The 15,607-nt window shown below is 48.4% G+C and overlaps 1 protein-coding gene across 4 annotated transcripts in view; it reads left to right on the top strand.

Moving 5' to 3' along the window:
• Positions 1-214: 214 nt before the first annotated feature.
• Positions 215-15,607, top strand: part of USP22 (ubiquitin specific peptidase 22) — a 33,827-nt gene continuing 18,434 nt past the window's right edge. For 3 of the 4 annotated variants that reach the window (XM_036278418.1, XM_036278413.1, XM_036278414.1), the window contains exons 1-2: positions 215-410; positions 12,849-12,981. In XM_036278418.1, the coding sequence (XP_036134311.1) occupies positions 240-410; positions 12,849-12,981 (304 nt within the window). In that variant the 5' untranslated portion in view covers positions 215-239. Of the gene's footprint in view, positions 411-10,472; positions 10,523-12,848; positions 12,982-15,607 lie in introns of those variants that run through there. The other variant, XM_036278415.1, reaches the window with a different exon arrangement.

The raw sequence follows: 15,607 nt of genomic DNA, 5'->3' as shown, positions 1-15,607 counted from the left end.
CTTTGTGGCGCCCGCGGCCTCCGCGTCGGCCCCGCGCCGCCCTTGGCGACCCCGGCGAGCGCTGCGGCGCGGGCAACGTCTGCCTGGCCGTCGCCCCTCCGCGGCCGCGAGCCCCGTCTTTGTCCGCCGGCCCCGCGGCGGCCCCGCTTTGTCCCGGCGCCTGCCTCCCCGGCCGGGGCGCGCTGGCGTCGTCCTCGTCCCCGTCGCCGCCCCCCGCGCGCGGCCGGGCCCTGCCCTCCATGGTGTCCCGGCCGGAGCCTGAGAGCGAGGCCATGGACGCGGAGCTGGTGGTCACGCCGCCGGGCTGCACGCACCTGAGCAGCTTCAAGGTGGACAACTGGAAGCAGAACCTGCGCGCCATCTACCAGTGTTTCGTGTGGAGCGGCACGGCGGAGGCCCGCAAGCGCAAGGTGAGGCCCGCGCCCCGAAGCCGGGCCGTGCGGGGCCGGGGAGAGCTGCCCGGCGCGCGGGGGGTGCTCCCGGGCCCGCTGGGGGCGAGAGGGAGAGGTTAGGGAGGCTTGTGGGCCCCCCGCGGTCCCCACCCCGGGCTGCGCGCGCCGGGGGCAGCACGGCCGTGCTCGCCGTGCTCCCCGAGCTCGGGCCCCTCCCCCGCCCCATCCCCCCTTCCCGGGTCCCCCTTCCCGGGTCTCCCTTCGCCTCAGCTGGGGCGGGGGTGGGTCGGAGCCGGGCCTCGGGAGGGTGTCCAATTTCGCGTGGACGAGGACAGGTCCGCGAAGGCGCGTCGTCCAGGTTTGCCTTGGAAGCCTAGTCGCTGGCGTTTCAGAGCGGGGTGGCTCCGAGGAATCCTCCAGGCGTGGGAGGGTTCGGGTTCGGTTCGGATGGGTGCACGGAATAAAATATAAGACAAAGAGCTCCAGGGGCAAAGACTCCGGGGCCTGTGTGCCGGTTGCACTGGGCCAGTTCCCGGCCTCCATCTTGAGAAGCGCTCTGGGCCCGAGTGAGTGTCCACTTGGGCCGGGGGAACGGAACCGTGTTTCGGTACTGGGTTGTTGGGGCGCAGTTACTGCGGTGCTTGGCTGAAACGCCCCCCGGTCCGGGTCTGCAGGAACTGATGTGCACAGGGAGATGGCATTTGTCGCACCATCCGGGTCTGGGCGTGGTCGGCGGCGGGAAGCGGGGAGGGAGACCTGCGCTTTTAGAGCCGGATCTGGGAAAACCGCGTCGTTACCAGCGCGACGAGGGAGTTACGGGACGCCCTTGAGCGATGGAGGATTTAACCGAGACCGAGTCTCCTGGGGCGGAGGAACTTGGAGTGTCCTCCTCAAGAGGCTTGAGCAAGAAACGAATCACCTCCATTAGACGCCGAGGACACCATGCTCACTGTTACCTTCCTTTTCAGATACACATTCCATCTGAGTGATCAGGCTTATTAAAAATTGGGAATAAGAAAATAATGGTATTATTTTATCTGAATAAGGCTTGGTTTTCACAGTGAAATGCAGTTTCAAAGTTCACAGTCTGAGATTGAGAATTAGGCCATTTCCACCTTCAGTGGCATGTGTTATTTGTTTTATTGTTTGTTTGTAACCAAGGCTCGAACCTGAAATCTAGGTATGTGCCCTGACCAGGAATCGAACCAGAAACCTTTTGGTATACTGAAGGATGGCTCTAACCAACTGAGCCACCCGGCCAAGGCTGGATTAGGTTTTTTTTTTAAATGTTAGTTGCTTAGCTTGTAAACTGTTAAGAAACAACTTGAGCTATAGTCAAACAAGAGGTGGTGATAAATGTTTTCGAAATTCAGGTTTGCCAGTATTGCAGTGTACAAACCCTGAACTGTATAATGCCCTTTACCTGTTTTTTCCTCAGTTCTGGGGGGATTTTTTCTTGCATCTGTTTGAATTTGCGTCACTAGCACTCTCTAGTGGTCCAGTCAGGAAGAGTTGGTTTCAGAAAGTTTAACCCTTGATGATTAACAGTGTTACTGTCTGATAGTTTGCATAGAATTCTCAGCAGATCTATATGCTTGGTACTTTTTTGTTTGTAACGATATGAGGTTTCCTATAAAAATGCAAGTTTATCAAATAATCTCTGTAAATAAAGGTTCCTTGTGAGTTTGACACTCAGCTACAGTGTAACTACAGAAAAAATCCCTGGATGAATAGGAGTTAACACTTTCCTTATCTAAGGACAGGGAGGTAATGGTCTTTGTATCCAAACGTTGATTCTTCTTTTGATAGGCAGAGATCGAGGAAACAAGGTCAGATTTGATAACTTTCTGACGGATTAGGCTTGAATTGCACTATGGAATGTGGAAATGTTTCCATGATTCTGAATTCATTGCTGTCTCAGTGGCCTGTCTGCATTTCTGGTGGGTGTTAAATGTAACAGGTGTCTTGCTCCTTAAGGGTTTATGTATGAAGATAGACATTAGGAGTAAAAACATAGGGGGTTTTCAGTTCTGTTGGACAGCATGACAACATAATCTGCATTACATTTTGAACAGACAGACACTTTGGGGTACAGATATTGTTTTTTATTAAAATGATCATTTCTTTGAACCGTTCTGTGACTAAAAATTTTGTTGTTAATCTTCCCCTGAGGATATTTTCCCATTGATTTTTAGATAGGGAGGGAGGGAGGGGAAGAGTGGAACAGAAACATCAATGTGAGAGACACATTGATTGGTTGCCTCCCACACGACCCTGACTGGGGCCAGGGACCAAACCTGAAACCCTCCATTTTATGGGCTGATGCTCCAGCCACCGATCAGACCGGCCAGCGCTGTGACTAAAGTTTTACAGCCACTTGTCCTCAAAACATAGAGCCCTTTTTGTGGCCATAGTAAACTTTTCCAAATATACTTGACCACAAGTGAAGAAGAGTTGTCAAGCATACTGTCAGTGATTTTGGACCGTTACTGAGGGTGGTTTAATTTGGGCAGTAATCTGGAGGTTGGGAAACTGCTTTTGAATGTTTCTGAGGCATAGAGTTTGGTGCCTAAAACAACTCTTTGGGTAGAGATTCTTCGGAAAGTGTTTTGTTTGGGAAGGGGGCTAGAAAGACGGGTATCTGTATGGGAAAGGATAGGTGAGAGGCTCTCTCTCCTGAGGTCCAGAAGTCACACCTACTCTAGCATGTTCTTTTCTGTTTCTGTGTCTGGTTTTCACACCACTGTTTATAGCAATGTGGCACCCTGTAGAAGAAAGTGGGATGATCCTCACTTTTTTGAAATTCTTGATTCTCTCTGCAGTCAGCTCTTGCCCCTGGGTTTTTGTCCTGATGAATTGAAGTCGTAATTGTTAAAGGGCCATTTATTTTATTTTATTTTTTTTTATCCTCACCCGAGGACATTTCTTCCATTTTATGTTTAGATAGAGTGGGAGGAAGGGAGAGAGAGAAATATCGACGTGAAAGGGACACATCGAGTGGTTGCCACCCACACGACCCAACCAGGGCCGGGGACAAACTGCAACCGAGATACATGCCCTTAGCGGGAACCGAACCCGGGTCCCTCAGGACCACAGGCCGACGCTCTAACCGCTGAGCCAAACCGGCCAGGGCGTTAAAGGGCCATTTAAACAGTAGGTGTCACATAGCAAGATAATATCCTGCCTTAAAATGTAGGCTGTTTGGCCCTGGCCAGTTTGGCTCAGCGGTTAGAGTGTCGGCCTACGGTCCAGAGACACCCGGGTTCGGTTCCCACTAAGGGCATGTACCTCGGTTGCAGTTTGTCCCCGGCCCTGGTTGGGGTCATGTGGGTGGCAACCAGTTGTTGTGTTTCTGTCACGTCAATGTTTCTCTCTCTCTCGTCCTTCCTTTCTCCCTCCTGCTCTATCTGAAGATAAGTGCAAAAAAAAAAAAGTCCTTGGGTGAGGATAAAAAAACATGTAGACTGTTTGTAGATGTCCAATGAAAATTTCTACACGTAGGATAATTTTAGCTTTAACATCATAATGGAATACATAGGTAATTCTAGATGCCCAGATGCTGGTAAATTTTACTAGGGAAACTTAAAATTTATGAATCCATGTTTTTTTTAAAAAAATTAATATGAATATATTAATATTACTAATAATATCAATATGTTCTCAATGTGTATAAAGAAGCTACCTTAAAGACTTATGGAATCTTCTGTGGCCCCAGATAATCACTATTAAGATCTATTTGCTGCCTGGTTCTTCTAGATCTTTTATAAATTGCAAATATGTGTATTCATACAAAGCAGTTACATATTTTTGCTTTTATTGTTGTAAGTATACATGCTGTATATATTGTTTCCTTTTTTTACTTGTTGCCTGTGCATATAAATCTCACTTATTCTTTTCAACTGTGTAATTAACATTCCATTGAATGGTAACAGCATTATGTATTTTCCCTTCCATTTACTTTATGTATATATATACATACATATATATACATACATACACACACACACGAATGAGATCTCCCCACATATATATGGTTTTGATTTGGAGAATTTAAGAATTTGTAAAACTTAATCTTAGAGAAGGAATAGTTTTAAGCAGTTAACTATATGTGTCTTGGTTTGCTGAGGGATTGAAATGTGATTGTTTAAATCAGTGGTTCTCAACCTTCCTGATGCCGTGACCCTTTAATACAGTTCCTCGTGTTGTGGCGACCCCCAACCATAAAATAATTTTTATTGCTACTTCATAACTGTAATTTTGCTGCTGTTGTGAACCGCCATAGGAAATAAGTATTTTCTGATGGTCTTAGGGGACCCCTGTGAAAGGGTCGTTCGACCCCCAAAGGGGTTGCAACCCACAGGTTGAGACCCGCTGGTTTACTTGATGTCAAACCTGAGATGCATTTAAAAAGAGCAGTTTTGCCTGGCTGGTGTAGCTCAGTGGATTGAATGTCTCCCCACGGACTGAGAGGTCCTGGTTCGATTCCCGGTCAGGGCACATGCCGGGGTTGCTGGCTCACTCCCCACTATGGGGTGTGCAGGAGGCAGGCAGTCGATGTTTCTCTCTCTCAATAAAAATGTATTTTAAAAATAAAAATAAATAAAACAAAGTGCGGTTTTATGGATAGGTGACAATGGGAGCAGGGGAGGTAGTTAAGAGGAGAGAAAGTAAAATGGAAAACATGAAAGTTTACAGTGGTATAGCCTTATAAAGCTCAAGCAACGCCCTGACTTCCATTGTGTACCTTTGCAAAGCGACAGTGTGGATGATGAGTTTATAGACACTTGCTTGAGAAGAGTAGCTTTTGTGGTCGATGTTTTAGTAGGGTGGTGTCAGGCCTTGGGTTGTCCTGTGGAAAGGGAGATGATTTCAGTTGAAAAATGGTCTTGTATTATATATCTATTTTAAAAAAATATTTATCTTTATTGTTGAAGGTATTACAGATATTCCCCCTTCTTTCCCCATTGACCCTCTCCTCCCCACTCCCTCGTACCCTCTGAGATTCCATGAATCTGTTTCTTCTCTGCTTGTTCGATTTGTTTGTAGAATCAGTTGTTGATAGATGTGTATTTATTGCCATTTTATTGTTCATATTTTTGTTGTTCTTCAAGAAGACTTCAACATTTCATATAATGATGGTTTGGTGGTGAAAACTCCTTTAGGTTTTTTTTTTTTTTTGCCTGGGAAACTATATGTCCATCAACTCTAAATGATAGCTTTGCAGGATAGAGTAATTTTGGTTGTAGGTCCTTGCTTTTCATCATTTTGAGTATTTCTTGCCACTCCCTTCTGGCCTGCAAAGTTACTGTTGAGAAATCAGCTGACAGTCTTATGGGAACTCCCTTGTAGGTAACTAACTGCTTTTCTCTTGCTGCTTTTAAGATTCTCTCTTTGTCTTTGGCTCAATGGTTAGAGCATTGGCCCGAGGACCAAAGAGTCACGGGTTCGATTCTGGTGAAGAGCATGTACCTCAGTTGTAGTTTGTCCCCGGCCCTGGTTGAGGTCGTGCCGGAGGTAACCAGTCAGTGTGTCCCTCTCACATCAGAGTTTCTCCCTCCTTCCCTCCCTCCCACGCTATCTGAAGATAAATAGAAAAATATCCTCAGGTAAGGATGAAAAAAAATAATAAAAAGATTCTCTCTTTGTCTTTAAACTTTTGCCTTTTAATTATGATGCCTCTTGGTGTGGGCCTCGTTGGGTTCATCTTGTTTGGGATGCTCTGTGCTTCCTGGACTTGTATGTCTGTTTCCTTCACTAAGTTAGGGAAGTTTTTTGTCATTACAGTATGTTTTCAGTTTCTTGCTCTTTGTCTTCTTCTGGCACCCCCATGATGTGAATGTTGGTACACTTTAAGTTGTCCCAGAGGCTCCTTACACTGTCCTCATTTTTTTTTTTTTTTATCCTCATCCGAGGACATTTTCCATTTTTTTGTATACAGACAGAGTGGGAGGGAGAGAGAGGAAGAGAGAGAGAGGGAAACATCAATGTGAAAGGGACACATCGAGTGGCTGCCACCCGCACAACCAACCAGAGCCGGGGACAAACTGCAACCGAGGTACATGCCCTTAGCGGGAACCGAACCCAGGTCTCTCCGGACCGCAGGCGGACGCTCTAACCGCCGAGCCAAACCGGCCAGGGCCACTGTCCTCATTTTTTGTTTTTGATTTTGTTTTTTCTTTTTGCTGTTCTGATTGATTGATTTTTGCTCCCTTATATTCCAAATTGACAATCTGATTCTTTGCTTCACCTACTCAACTATTGATTCCCTGTAAATTATTTTTTATTTCAGTTGGTGCCTCCTTCATTTTTGACTGGCCCTTTTTAATGCTCTTGAGGCCCTCACTAAGTTCATTGAGCATCCTTATAACCAATGTTTTGAACTCTGCATCTGTTAGATTGCTTATCTCCATTTCATTTAGTTCTTTTCCTGGAGTTTTGTTCTGATCTTTCATTTGAGACATATTTCTTTGTCTTCTCATTTTGGCAGCTTCCCTGTATTTGTTTCTATTATATTAGGTACAGTTGCTGTGTCTCCTAGGCTTCCTAGGGTGGCCTATTATGGTAGGTGTCCTGTAGGGTCCAGTGGTACAGCCTCCCTGGTCACCCAGCTGGGCCCTGGAGGTGCACCCTCGTGTGGACTTTACAACCTTCTGTTGTAATTGGGTATTGATTTCTGTTGGCATGTCAGTGGGAGGGATTTACTCAGGCTGATTGGCTGCAAGGACTGGCTGTGCCCACTGACGACTGACCTCTGACTACCTTGACCAGGGCAGTGATCAAACTTGCAAACCATGTACATGCCCTTGACAGGGATTGAACCTGAGACCCTCTGGTCTACAGGTGGATGCTCTGACTGCTGAGCCAAACCAGCCAGGGCCAGTATCTGTTTTCATCAGTACTTGGTTGTACCAATCACTTGCCTGCGTGTAAACATCTTGAGTTTTGTTTTCTTTTTAAATTTTTCTTTCTTTATTGACTTTAGAGAGGAAAGAAGGGGGGTGGGGAGAGAGAAGAACATTGATGAGAGAGGACATCGATTGGTTGCCTCCTGCACGCCCCCTACTGGGGATTTTTCCCACAACCTGGGCATGTGCCCTGACTGGGAATTGAACCCGTGACCTCTTGGTGCTGGGTCAGCGCTTAATTACTGAGCCACACCGGCCGGGCTTGAATTTTGTTTTCAAACCTATACATGTTAATTCTGTATTACTTATGTTATGTAAGGTTAATTCCAATTTCTGTGGTTTTGCTTCTGTGGTAAATGAACACAGGAAACAGTACCAAAAGAACTCTTTCTGTAATGTAGTAATAGCTTATTTTAGTGTCTAGAACTATGCTGTCCAATACAGTAGTCATTTTAGCCACAAGTGCTACTTAAATTTTAATGAAAATAAAATAAAAAGTCCAGTTTCTTGGGGTGCACTAACCACATTCCAAGAGCTCAGGAGCCACACGTGGCGAGTGGCTACTGCAATAGACAGCGTGGACGTGCAGAAGCAGTAATACAAGAGACAACGTTGGGATTTCTGAATGTAGCAAAGAACGGCTTCTGTTCCTGTGTTCAGTGCTTCCTCCTGCTGGTGGCTGCTTGGCTCACATGAGTGCGCAGTCTCCTGGCTTTTCATCCACCAGCTCCGCATTGGCTGGTGATGCGAAACCACCTGCAGCCTGCACCGTCTCCACGGTCTCCACGGGGGTGCCTCAGTGAGCGCTTGGTCCTCCTTTCTCCCCGGAGAGAGGACTCGGCTTCGCTTAGATTCTCTGTATGTGAACTGTGACCACACCTTCGTGAGAAACGTTCTGTAGGATTGCGTAGAATTGTGAACTGTGTTCAAGTCCCACTTGTGTGCAAACTTGTGTGATTTCTCCCGTTTCCTCCTTAGTTACATGTGACTGTTCTTTTAATTTTCATAGTAGTTCACTGACCTCTCCTGGTAGACCCAGGTATGTTACCTCCGTGTGTGATTATTTTGTATTATGGCTTCTTGCCGCCCCCCTACCCCTTAGAGAAAGCATGCACCTTGATGACTTTTCATAAAGTGAACAGGCATGTGTCCCTGCTGTGCAGAGGTGAGTGGACAGCATCCAGCACTCCCGCAGCCCTCGTGCCCCTTCCCCCACCCTCAGGATCATCCACTGTCGGCCTTCTGTAACCTTCAGCTGCCGTTCCTGCCTTCACTCTTCACAGGAGTGCCGGCTTCCCGGGTTCCTCCGTGGCGTCAGGCCTGCTGCTGGACGTGCCATGGATTCCTGCTCACCGCTGGGCTGTTGTTAAAGACCGCCGTTGAGTCTTTGTACTGCTGAGGAACATTTGTATTGTTAGGTTTGGGGCATTACAGATACACCACTGTGACATTCTGTTGCATGTCTTGTGGTGTCCTTAATATTCTGTTAAGTATACACCCAGGAGTGGAATTACTGAGTTACAGGGTATACAGTTTAATAGTTTTCCCTTCGCTTATTTCTGAAAATAGGAAACCTGCAAGAATACTAAATTAAAAATCATTCACATTTATCTAGGTCAGTGGTTCTCAACCTTCCTAATGCCGCGACCCTCTAATCCAGTTCCTCATGTTGTCTGTGGGCGCATCTGCATGAGGGCGGACCTGCCTGGGGACTGATAGAGGACGGTGTCTGGTTCCTAAGACCATCGGGAATAGGTGTTTTCCGATGGTCTTAGGCTACCCCTGTGAAAGGGTCGTTTGACCCCCAGGTTGAGAACCAGTGGTCTGGATCATCAGATTTTTGCTGATTTGCTGTTTGACTCGCTCTACCTTTTTTGGTGTCATCTGCAAGTTGGTTGTGGACATGAGAGCCACCCCTAAGTGCATGTCCTAAGAACTGGGACATTTTCGGCATAATCACAATACAGTTACCACTCTCAGAAAGTTTAATGTTGGTGAAACAGCGCTGTCTAACGTCGGTTTCGTATCTAAGTAACGCAGTTGTTCCAAGAAGGTCCTTTATGACTGTAGGCTTCAGTCCAGGAGCCTGCGTTTCATTCATCTCCATGTCTTTGGATTCTGCTCATCTAGCGGAGCTCCCTGGCCTGTGCTGTCATTACACAGGTAGTATTTGTGAACAGCTCAGGCGGGTAGGTTTGCAGAGGCCCTCCGTTTGGACTGGTCTGCGTGTCCTGCATGATGAGCTCCAGGGAGAGCCTTGATGGACTACGGTGCCTTCCAGTTAACACAGGTGGTCTCTGGGTTGATACTAGAACTGTAAATGTCCAGTGCCCTAATACACATCACGTGTGTGTGTGATTAACGTAATGCAGATACTATTGAGGTGAAATTCATGTAGCGTGGAATTAACCACTTTAAAGTGAACTATTCACAAAGGTACAGTCACTACTCCACCTCTGTCAAGTTTTAAAGCATTTCATCGACTCAGTCTCTCAGCAGCCCTGGTGGCAAGCGGTCCCGCCTGTCTGGGTTTGCCTCTTCCGAGTACTTCATGTGAGTGGAATCGCAGTCGGGAATCTTGTGTCCAGCTTCTGTCACTCAGCACAATGTTGCAAGGTTCCCTGTGTGGTGGCACGTGCCAGAACTTCATCTCGTGGCAGGGATGTGACAGTTTGTGTATCCTTGCATTCACTGTTTGTATTTGGATGGTTTCCAGCTTTTAATTACTGTAAATGACCTGGTGTTCTTTCACCGTGTGGTTTTGGCAACCATTGGTGATTCTTGCCTGAGTCAACCGTTGTTGCGATTATAAAATGAGATTGTGTGTGTTTTGTCTTTCCTACTATGTTTATCAGATGGAATTCTCCTGTGAAGGAGACTGTTAACCTGTGTGTGTGTGTATAGTTTCAATTTCATCATGGACTTATTTTTTTTTTTTCACTTGGTGTATATTAGTTCATTCTTGTTACTATTCATTTTTATCCTCATGTTGTGCCAGAACTTTCCGGCGGGCTCCTATCCTTGGTACAAACCCCCCTCGTGTTGGAGTTAGTGGCTTATAGGAGGTGTCCAGTTATGTTCATTCTTGTTTAGGAAGCACCACATGATTCTGGCGTGCAGGGCAAGTCATTGTGCTCGTGGACAGCGGACCCCACAACCACATCTCTGGTGAGCTTGGGACATGTCCGGGGAGCCCCAGCCATGAGAATGATCCTCTGTCTTAAAGTGAGCATCGGCTTTGTTTCGTGGAAAAGACTGGCTCTCCATGGGCAGGGTTTGTATTTAAGGCTGCTTTCCGGGACCGGTTTCCATTTCCACTCCGCCTGTTCCATTGCTGTGCCCCCTTCAGTGCAGCTGAAATTCCGCAAGTACTTTTCTTTAGGCAGATTTTTCTTTCAAGAAGTTCTGCAAAAGAACAGGGCTTAATTTTGGTCTACTTTTAAAACAAATTTCTCGTGTTTCAAGGGAAGATAATGGTGTTGTTAAAATTGTACACTTATCCTGCTGAGAATCCTGTGAGTTTGTGTTCAAGGTGATGCTAGCCTTGAATTTTTTCTGTTCTATATATTTGGGGAGGGGGAGAATAGGGTTTCTTTGTTTATAATAAAGGGTTTAATAAAAAATCATGGTCATGCCTTTAAAATAGTGATGAAAATAAAAATGAAAAAGAAAAAGTTATTAACAAAAAAGTGATGGAAATAAAGGGCACCTTTTTGTCCTTCCCTTTCTTTACTAAAATCTCTAGTTTTGTGAACAGTAGATATATTCTAACTAAGAATCTCCAGGGTTTTGTTCCTGACAGTTTCTGTAACTAAAGGAATGAAATTTCCTGTGCTACTTGTAAATGTCGTCCGTTAGCACTAGATATCACGGTGTCTGTAACTTTAAAGTTTCCCTGTGTTACTGAAAGCGACTGTAGTTAGCTAACTCCTTTGATCCATCATTGGAAGAGTGAATAGATGATACAGACTACAGCGGTTTAGAAGTCTGTGAGCCTGGCCTCCGGAGGCACTGGGGGGCTCCACCCTGGGGGAGGAGGAACGGGCTGCTGAGACCTAGTGGGTGGAGCCCGGGTCTGCCCCACACCCTGCAGACCCGCACGGCCCACCCCAGCCCACCCCAGCGCAGAACTGTGCTGCTGCTGAGAAGCTAAACCTTATGGTGTTTGCAGAAATGACCTTTTCAGATTGCTCAAAAGTAAATAACGACCATCGAATGGGCAGACCTAAGCTGGTGTTCCCAGAGATGACGCTGTACGTGGGGTTGCGCGGTGGTCCCCTTGGCGTGTGGAGACCTGGAAGCAGTGCATCAGAGGCGCCGGGCGGGACTCGCAGTCTCGCAGTCTCCAGGCTGGAAATGCACGCTGGAAGCCGGGCGCAAAGGGACGCCAGGGTGCGTGCCCAGGGCTCCCACCTGTGTGGACTGGACTCCACGCACCCCCCCTGCCCGCCGCCTCCCCCAGCCCTGCCTCCTCGAGGCCGCAGGAGTCGTTCGGGTTTCAGTACAGCTGTCGTGAGACAGTTGACCACACTCATGCTTTATGTTAGTAGATTTCAGACCAGTCCTGGGCCCAGCCCTCCACACAGGCGAAGGCTCTGCCTGCCACCTCTGGGCTCGGCACTCGCCTTGGTCTTGTCCGTGCAAGGTGGTGCCTAGGAGGGGCAGCTCTGGGGGCGGGGGTTCGCTGGCGCTCCGGAGACAGTCGGGCTGTGTTGTCACCAGCATGTACGTCACTAAGGTTCTTCATATGTCAGAGGGGCTTGAAACCCTTCTCCTGGGGCGGTTGTGGGAACTGAATAGGGCAGGTGTCCGGTGCCCGTCAGGCATTCAGCAGGGAGCACGTGTGTGCGTTGCCAGCCCCTGTTTGCAGAGGCCCTTTCGATTTAACATTCCTGCCCCATGCAACCCCCCTCCCCCCCAGTTAAAACAGAGGTGGGTTATGTGTTGGGCGTGGTGTCCTCTCAGAGGCTGGATATTCAGCCTGATAATCTTAGGGTTCATAGTTTGAGTGTGACAGTTACACTAGAAAGCGGACACCCCAGGTGCTGGGCTGTGTAAGAGTTGTCCCCCACTGTTCTGGCAGTAGCTGCGATCAACATTTCGGGTTTCTATGGGCCAGTACTTAGCGAAAAACTGTTCCCTTTTTCTTGTTCCTGTGTGTTGCTCCGATACATGTCCACCTCTGTCTGTACTGCTTCTGAATGTGCTGCGGTGGGGACCTTGGGTCCCACATTTAAAACGACGTCCAGGTTCAGGGCAGATCGGCTGTGAGTTGCCAGCCTGGAAGGGGCAGACGCGGGGGGGGGGCACCGGGGCGATGGGGGGACAGGATTCAGACTTCATTCTGATGCTGCATGTGGGGACATCAGGGGCTCAGGGTTTCGGTCACTGAGGTCGTGGGCGGTGCTCTCACTGGAACTACTGTTGTGCTAAATTGAAGGGGTGCGTTTGGGGCGGCTGAAAGGGTGGCAGAGGATCTTGTGGCCACCTCCCCGCACCCAGGTCGGACACTCGGCGCCCCGGCCGCCCTCACTCTCCTCTCTGCTTGCAGGCGAAGTCGTGCGTCTGCCACGTCTGCGGCGTCCACCTCAGCAGGCTGCACTCCTGTCTCCACTGCGTCTTCTTCGGCTGCTTCACGAAGAAGCACATCCACGAGCACGCCAAGACGAAGCGACACAACCTGGGTGAGCCCCTACCCCGTCTGCTGGCACTGGGATCGGTACCGCCGCGGCCTGCTCTGAGTTCAGATGCGCGGCTCCGCTCCTCTGAAGGTCCCGTCTTATCTAAATGCCTTGTGGCCTCCTTGTCCACCTCCAGGGGGCGTGAGAGGTGAACTGAGCCCAGACAGGTCATTGTAGCCAGCTGCCCTGTGGCCTTGATGTTGGTGTTAATTTTACCTGAGCTTTTTTTTTTAATGTATTTTTATTTTTTTTTAAGAGAGGGGAAGGGGGAGAGAGATAGAAACATCAATGTGAGAGAAACAGCCGCCTCCTGCATGCTGCCCACAGGGGATCGAGCCCATAATCCAGGCATGTGCCCTGACTGGGAATTGAACCCGTGACCTCTTGGTGCATGGGTCGACGCTCAGCCACTGAGCCACACCGCCGGGCAGCTTGACGTAGTCTTAAATGCTAAGTCAAGGTGCTTAGTCCTCACTCAGCTCACTTTCTTTGAAAAGTGCTTTTTCTTTAATGGACTATTGGCTCCTCATCTCTCCCTCTCAAAAACGTGGTTAGGAATTAGATTAGGTGACAATTTACAAAGATCTGAAATGCAGTATTGGGTTACGGATATCAACATGGAGTTGGGTGTGCACAGGTGATTTTTTTGCTGTGAGTAATGGATTTTATTATTCTGCGTAACACACGTTCACAAACATGCTAACAGCACCGTGTGGTATGAGGATAACTTACCTTCACGTGTGTACAGGTGTGAGCATGTGTCTGGAAGTTCACTTAGAGCGAGGTTCTGCTTGTGGTTTTATTTTCTTAGCATGGTCAGTATGCCTCCTTCAGAAGAGGGTTTTCTGTTACATTTGGGAGATTGTTAGGATATCCTTAAGAAAATCTCTTTTCGTTTTGTTTTTAATCCTCGCCCGAATACATTTTCCATTGATTTCTTCTTATTGTTCAGATAGAATGGAAGGGAGGCGGAGAGAGAGAGAGAAAGAGAGAAACATCGATGTGAGAGAGACACATCAGTTGGTTGCCTTCCGCACAACCCCACCCAGGGCTGGGGATCAAACCTGCAACCCAGGTACATGCCCTTGACCAGACCTGTGACTCTTAGGTCTGTGGGCCAATGCTCTAACTGCTGCGCCAAACCAGCCAGGCCAAGAAAACCACTTTTGAAAAGAGGTAAAGTAAAGCCAGAGAACCTGTTCTAGAAAATACTTTGTGTAGTCCTAATTGGAAAAGGTATTCCGCGAGACTATAATAAGGTCAGTGCATTAGTCCATGTCCCTTGAAGCTCACTATAGGTAATGCACATCACAAAAGATAAAGCTAGACTGACACAAGCCGATGTCTGGGTCTTTTCTAATCTTGTTTTTTTTTTTAATCCTCACCCGAGGACATTTTTCCATTTTTTGTTCAGGTAGAGTGGGAGGGAGAGAGAGGAACAGAAAGAGAGAGAGAAACATCGATGTGAAAGAAACACATCGAGTGGCTGCCACCCGCACAACCGACCAGGGCCGGGGACAAACTGCAACCGAGGTACGCTCCCTTAGCGGGAACCGAACCCGGGTCTCTCAGGACCGCAGGCCGACGCTCTAACCGCTGAGCCAAATCGGCCAGGGCTCTAATCTTGTTTTTTAAGAAGCAAGTTTACTTAAGGCAAAACAGATGTCTACCTTATACGATGTGTTCATGAGCCAGTTCTGTGAGGGATATGGAAGCTGTCCCCTAGTATTGTGCTATTTGATAGCTGCGGTTACAATGGAAACAGAATAGCCAGCCCAGAAGTAAACCTACGTCTGAATGGTCAGTAAGCCCTGGCCAGGTGGCTCCGTTGGTTGGAGCATTGTCCTCTACACCAAAAGGTCATGAATTCGATTCCTGGTCAGGGCACATACCCAGGTTGCAGGTCTGATCCTCGATGGGGTGCGTATAGGAGGCAACTGATCGATGTTTCTCTCTCCCTCTCCTTCTCTCTCTAAAATCAATAAAAATATTTTTAAAAAAAGATGGGCCCTGGCCAGTCTGGCTCAGCGTTAGAGCATCAGCCCACGAACCAGAGAGACCCAGGTTTGGTTACCGCTAAGGGCACGTACCTGGCGGAGCGCTCAGTGCTTGGTGTTCACCCGCTGGCGCACCCTGGGGCTGTCCTCACAGATGATGCCTTGGTGGACGTGCCTGTGTACGGGGTGAGATGGTGTTCTGCGCAGTAAGCTCGCTTCGGACACGCGGTTTGCAGATCTTCCATGCTGTTCGTGTCGTCTTCTCCCTTCTCAGTACCTCTCTGAGCAGAGCTGTAGCGTGGTTGAAGTCCAGCATGCGTTCTTTTGATCACGGCCCTCCCGTTGAGCTCTCGCATTAGGGCGCTGACCCATGTTGAGCGGTGTCATCTAGGGTGTCTGGTGAGCCCGGTTCTTCAGCATGTGGAGAGCTGGCTGGCCCAGCGCCCTGCTGGGAGGACGGGCGTTCCCGGGCGGTCCCTCGGCGTCCGTCCGTTGGTTTGGGCAGCTGTGGGAGTGCCTCAGAGGCGGACTCACTGGGAGGACTCGAACCCGCTCGGAAATAACCCCTCGCCTTTTCCGGGCGGCGGTTTTGCCTTTGGCTGTATCTTGGCACATTTCTCATTGCATGCTTT

The sequence above is a fragment of the Molossus molossus genome, unplaced genomic scaffold (assembly GCF_014108415.1).
Source record: "Molossus molossus isolate mMolMol1 unplaced genomic scaffold, mMolMol1.p scaffold_m16_p_28, whole genome shotgun sequence".
NCBI lineage: Eukaryota > Metazoa > Chordata > Mammalia > Chiroptera > Molossidae > Molossus > Molossus molossus.
The sequence above is the reverse complement of the archived record's forward strand: the minus strand, read 5'-3'. Positions and strand labels throughout refer to the sequence as shown.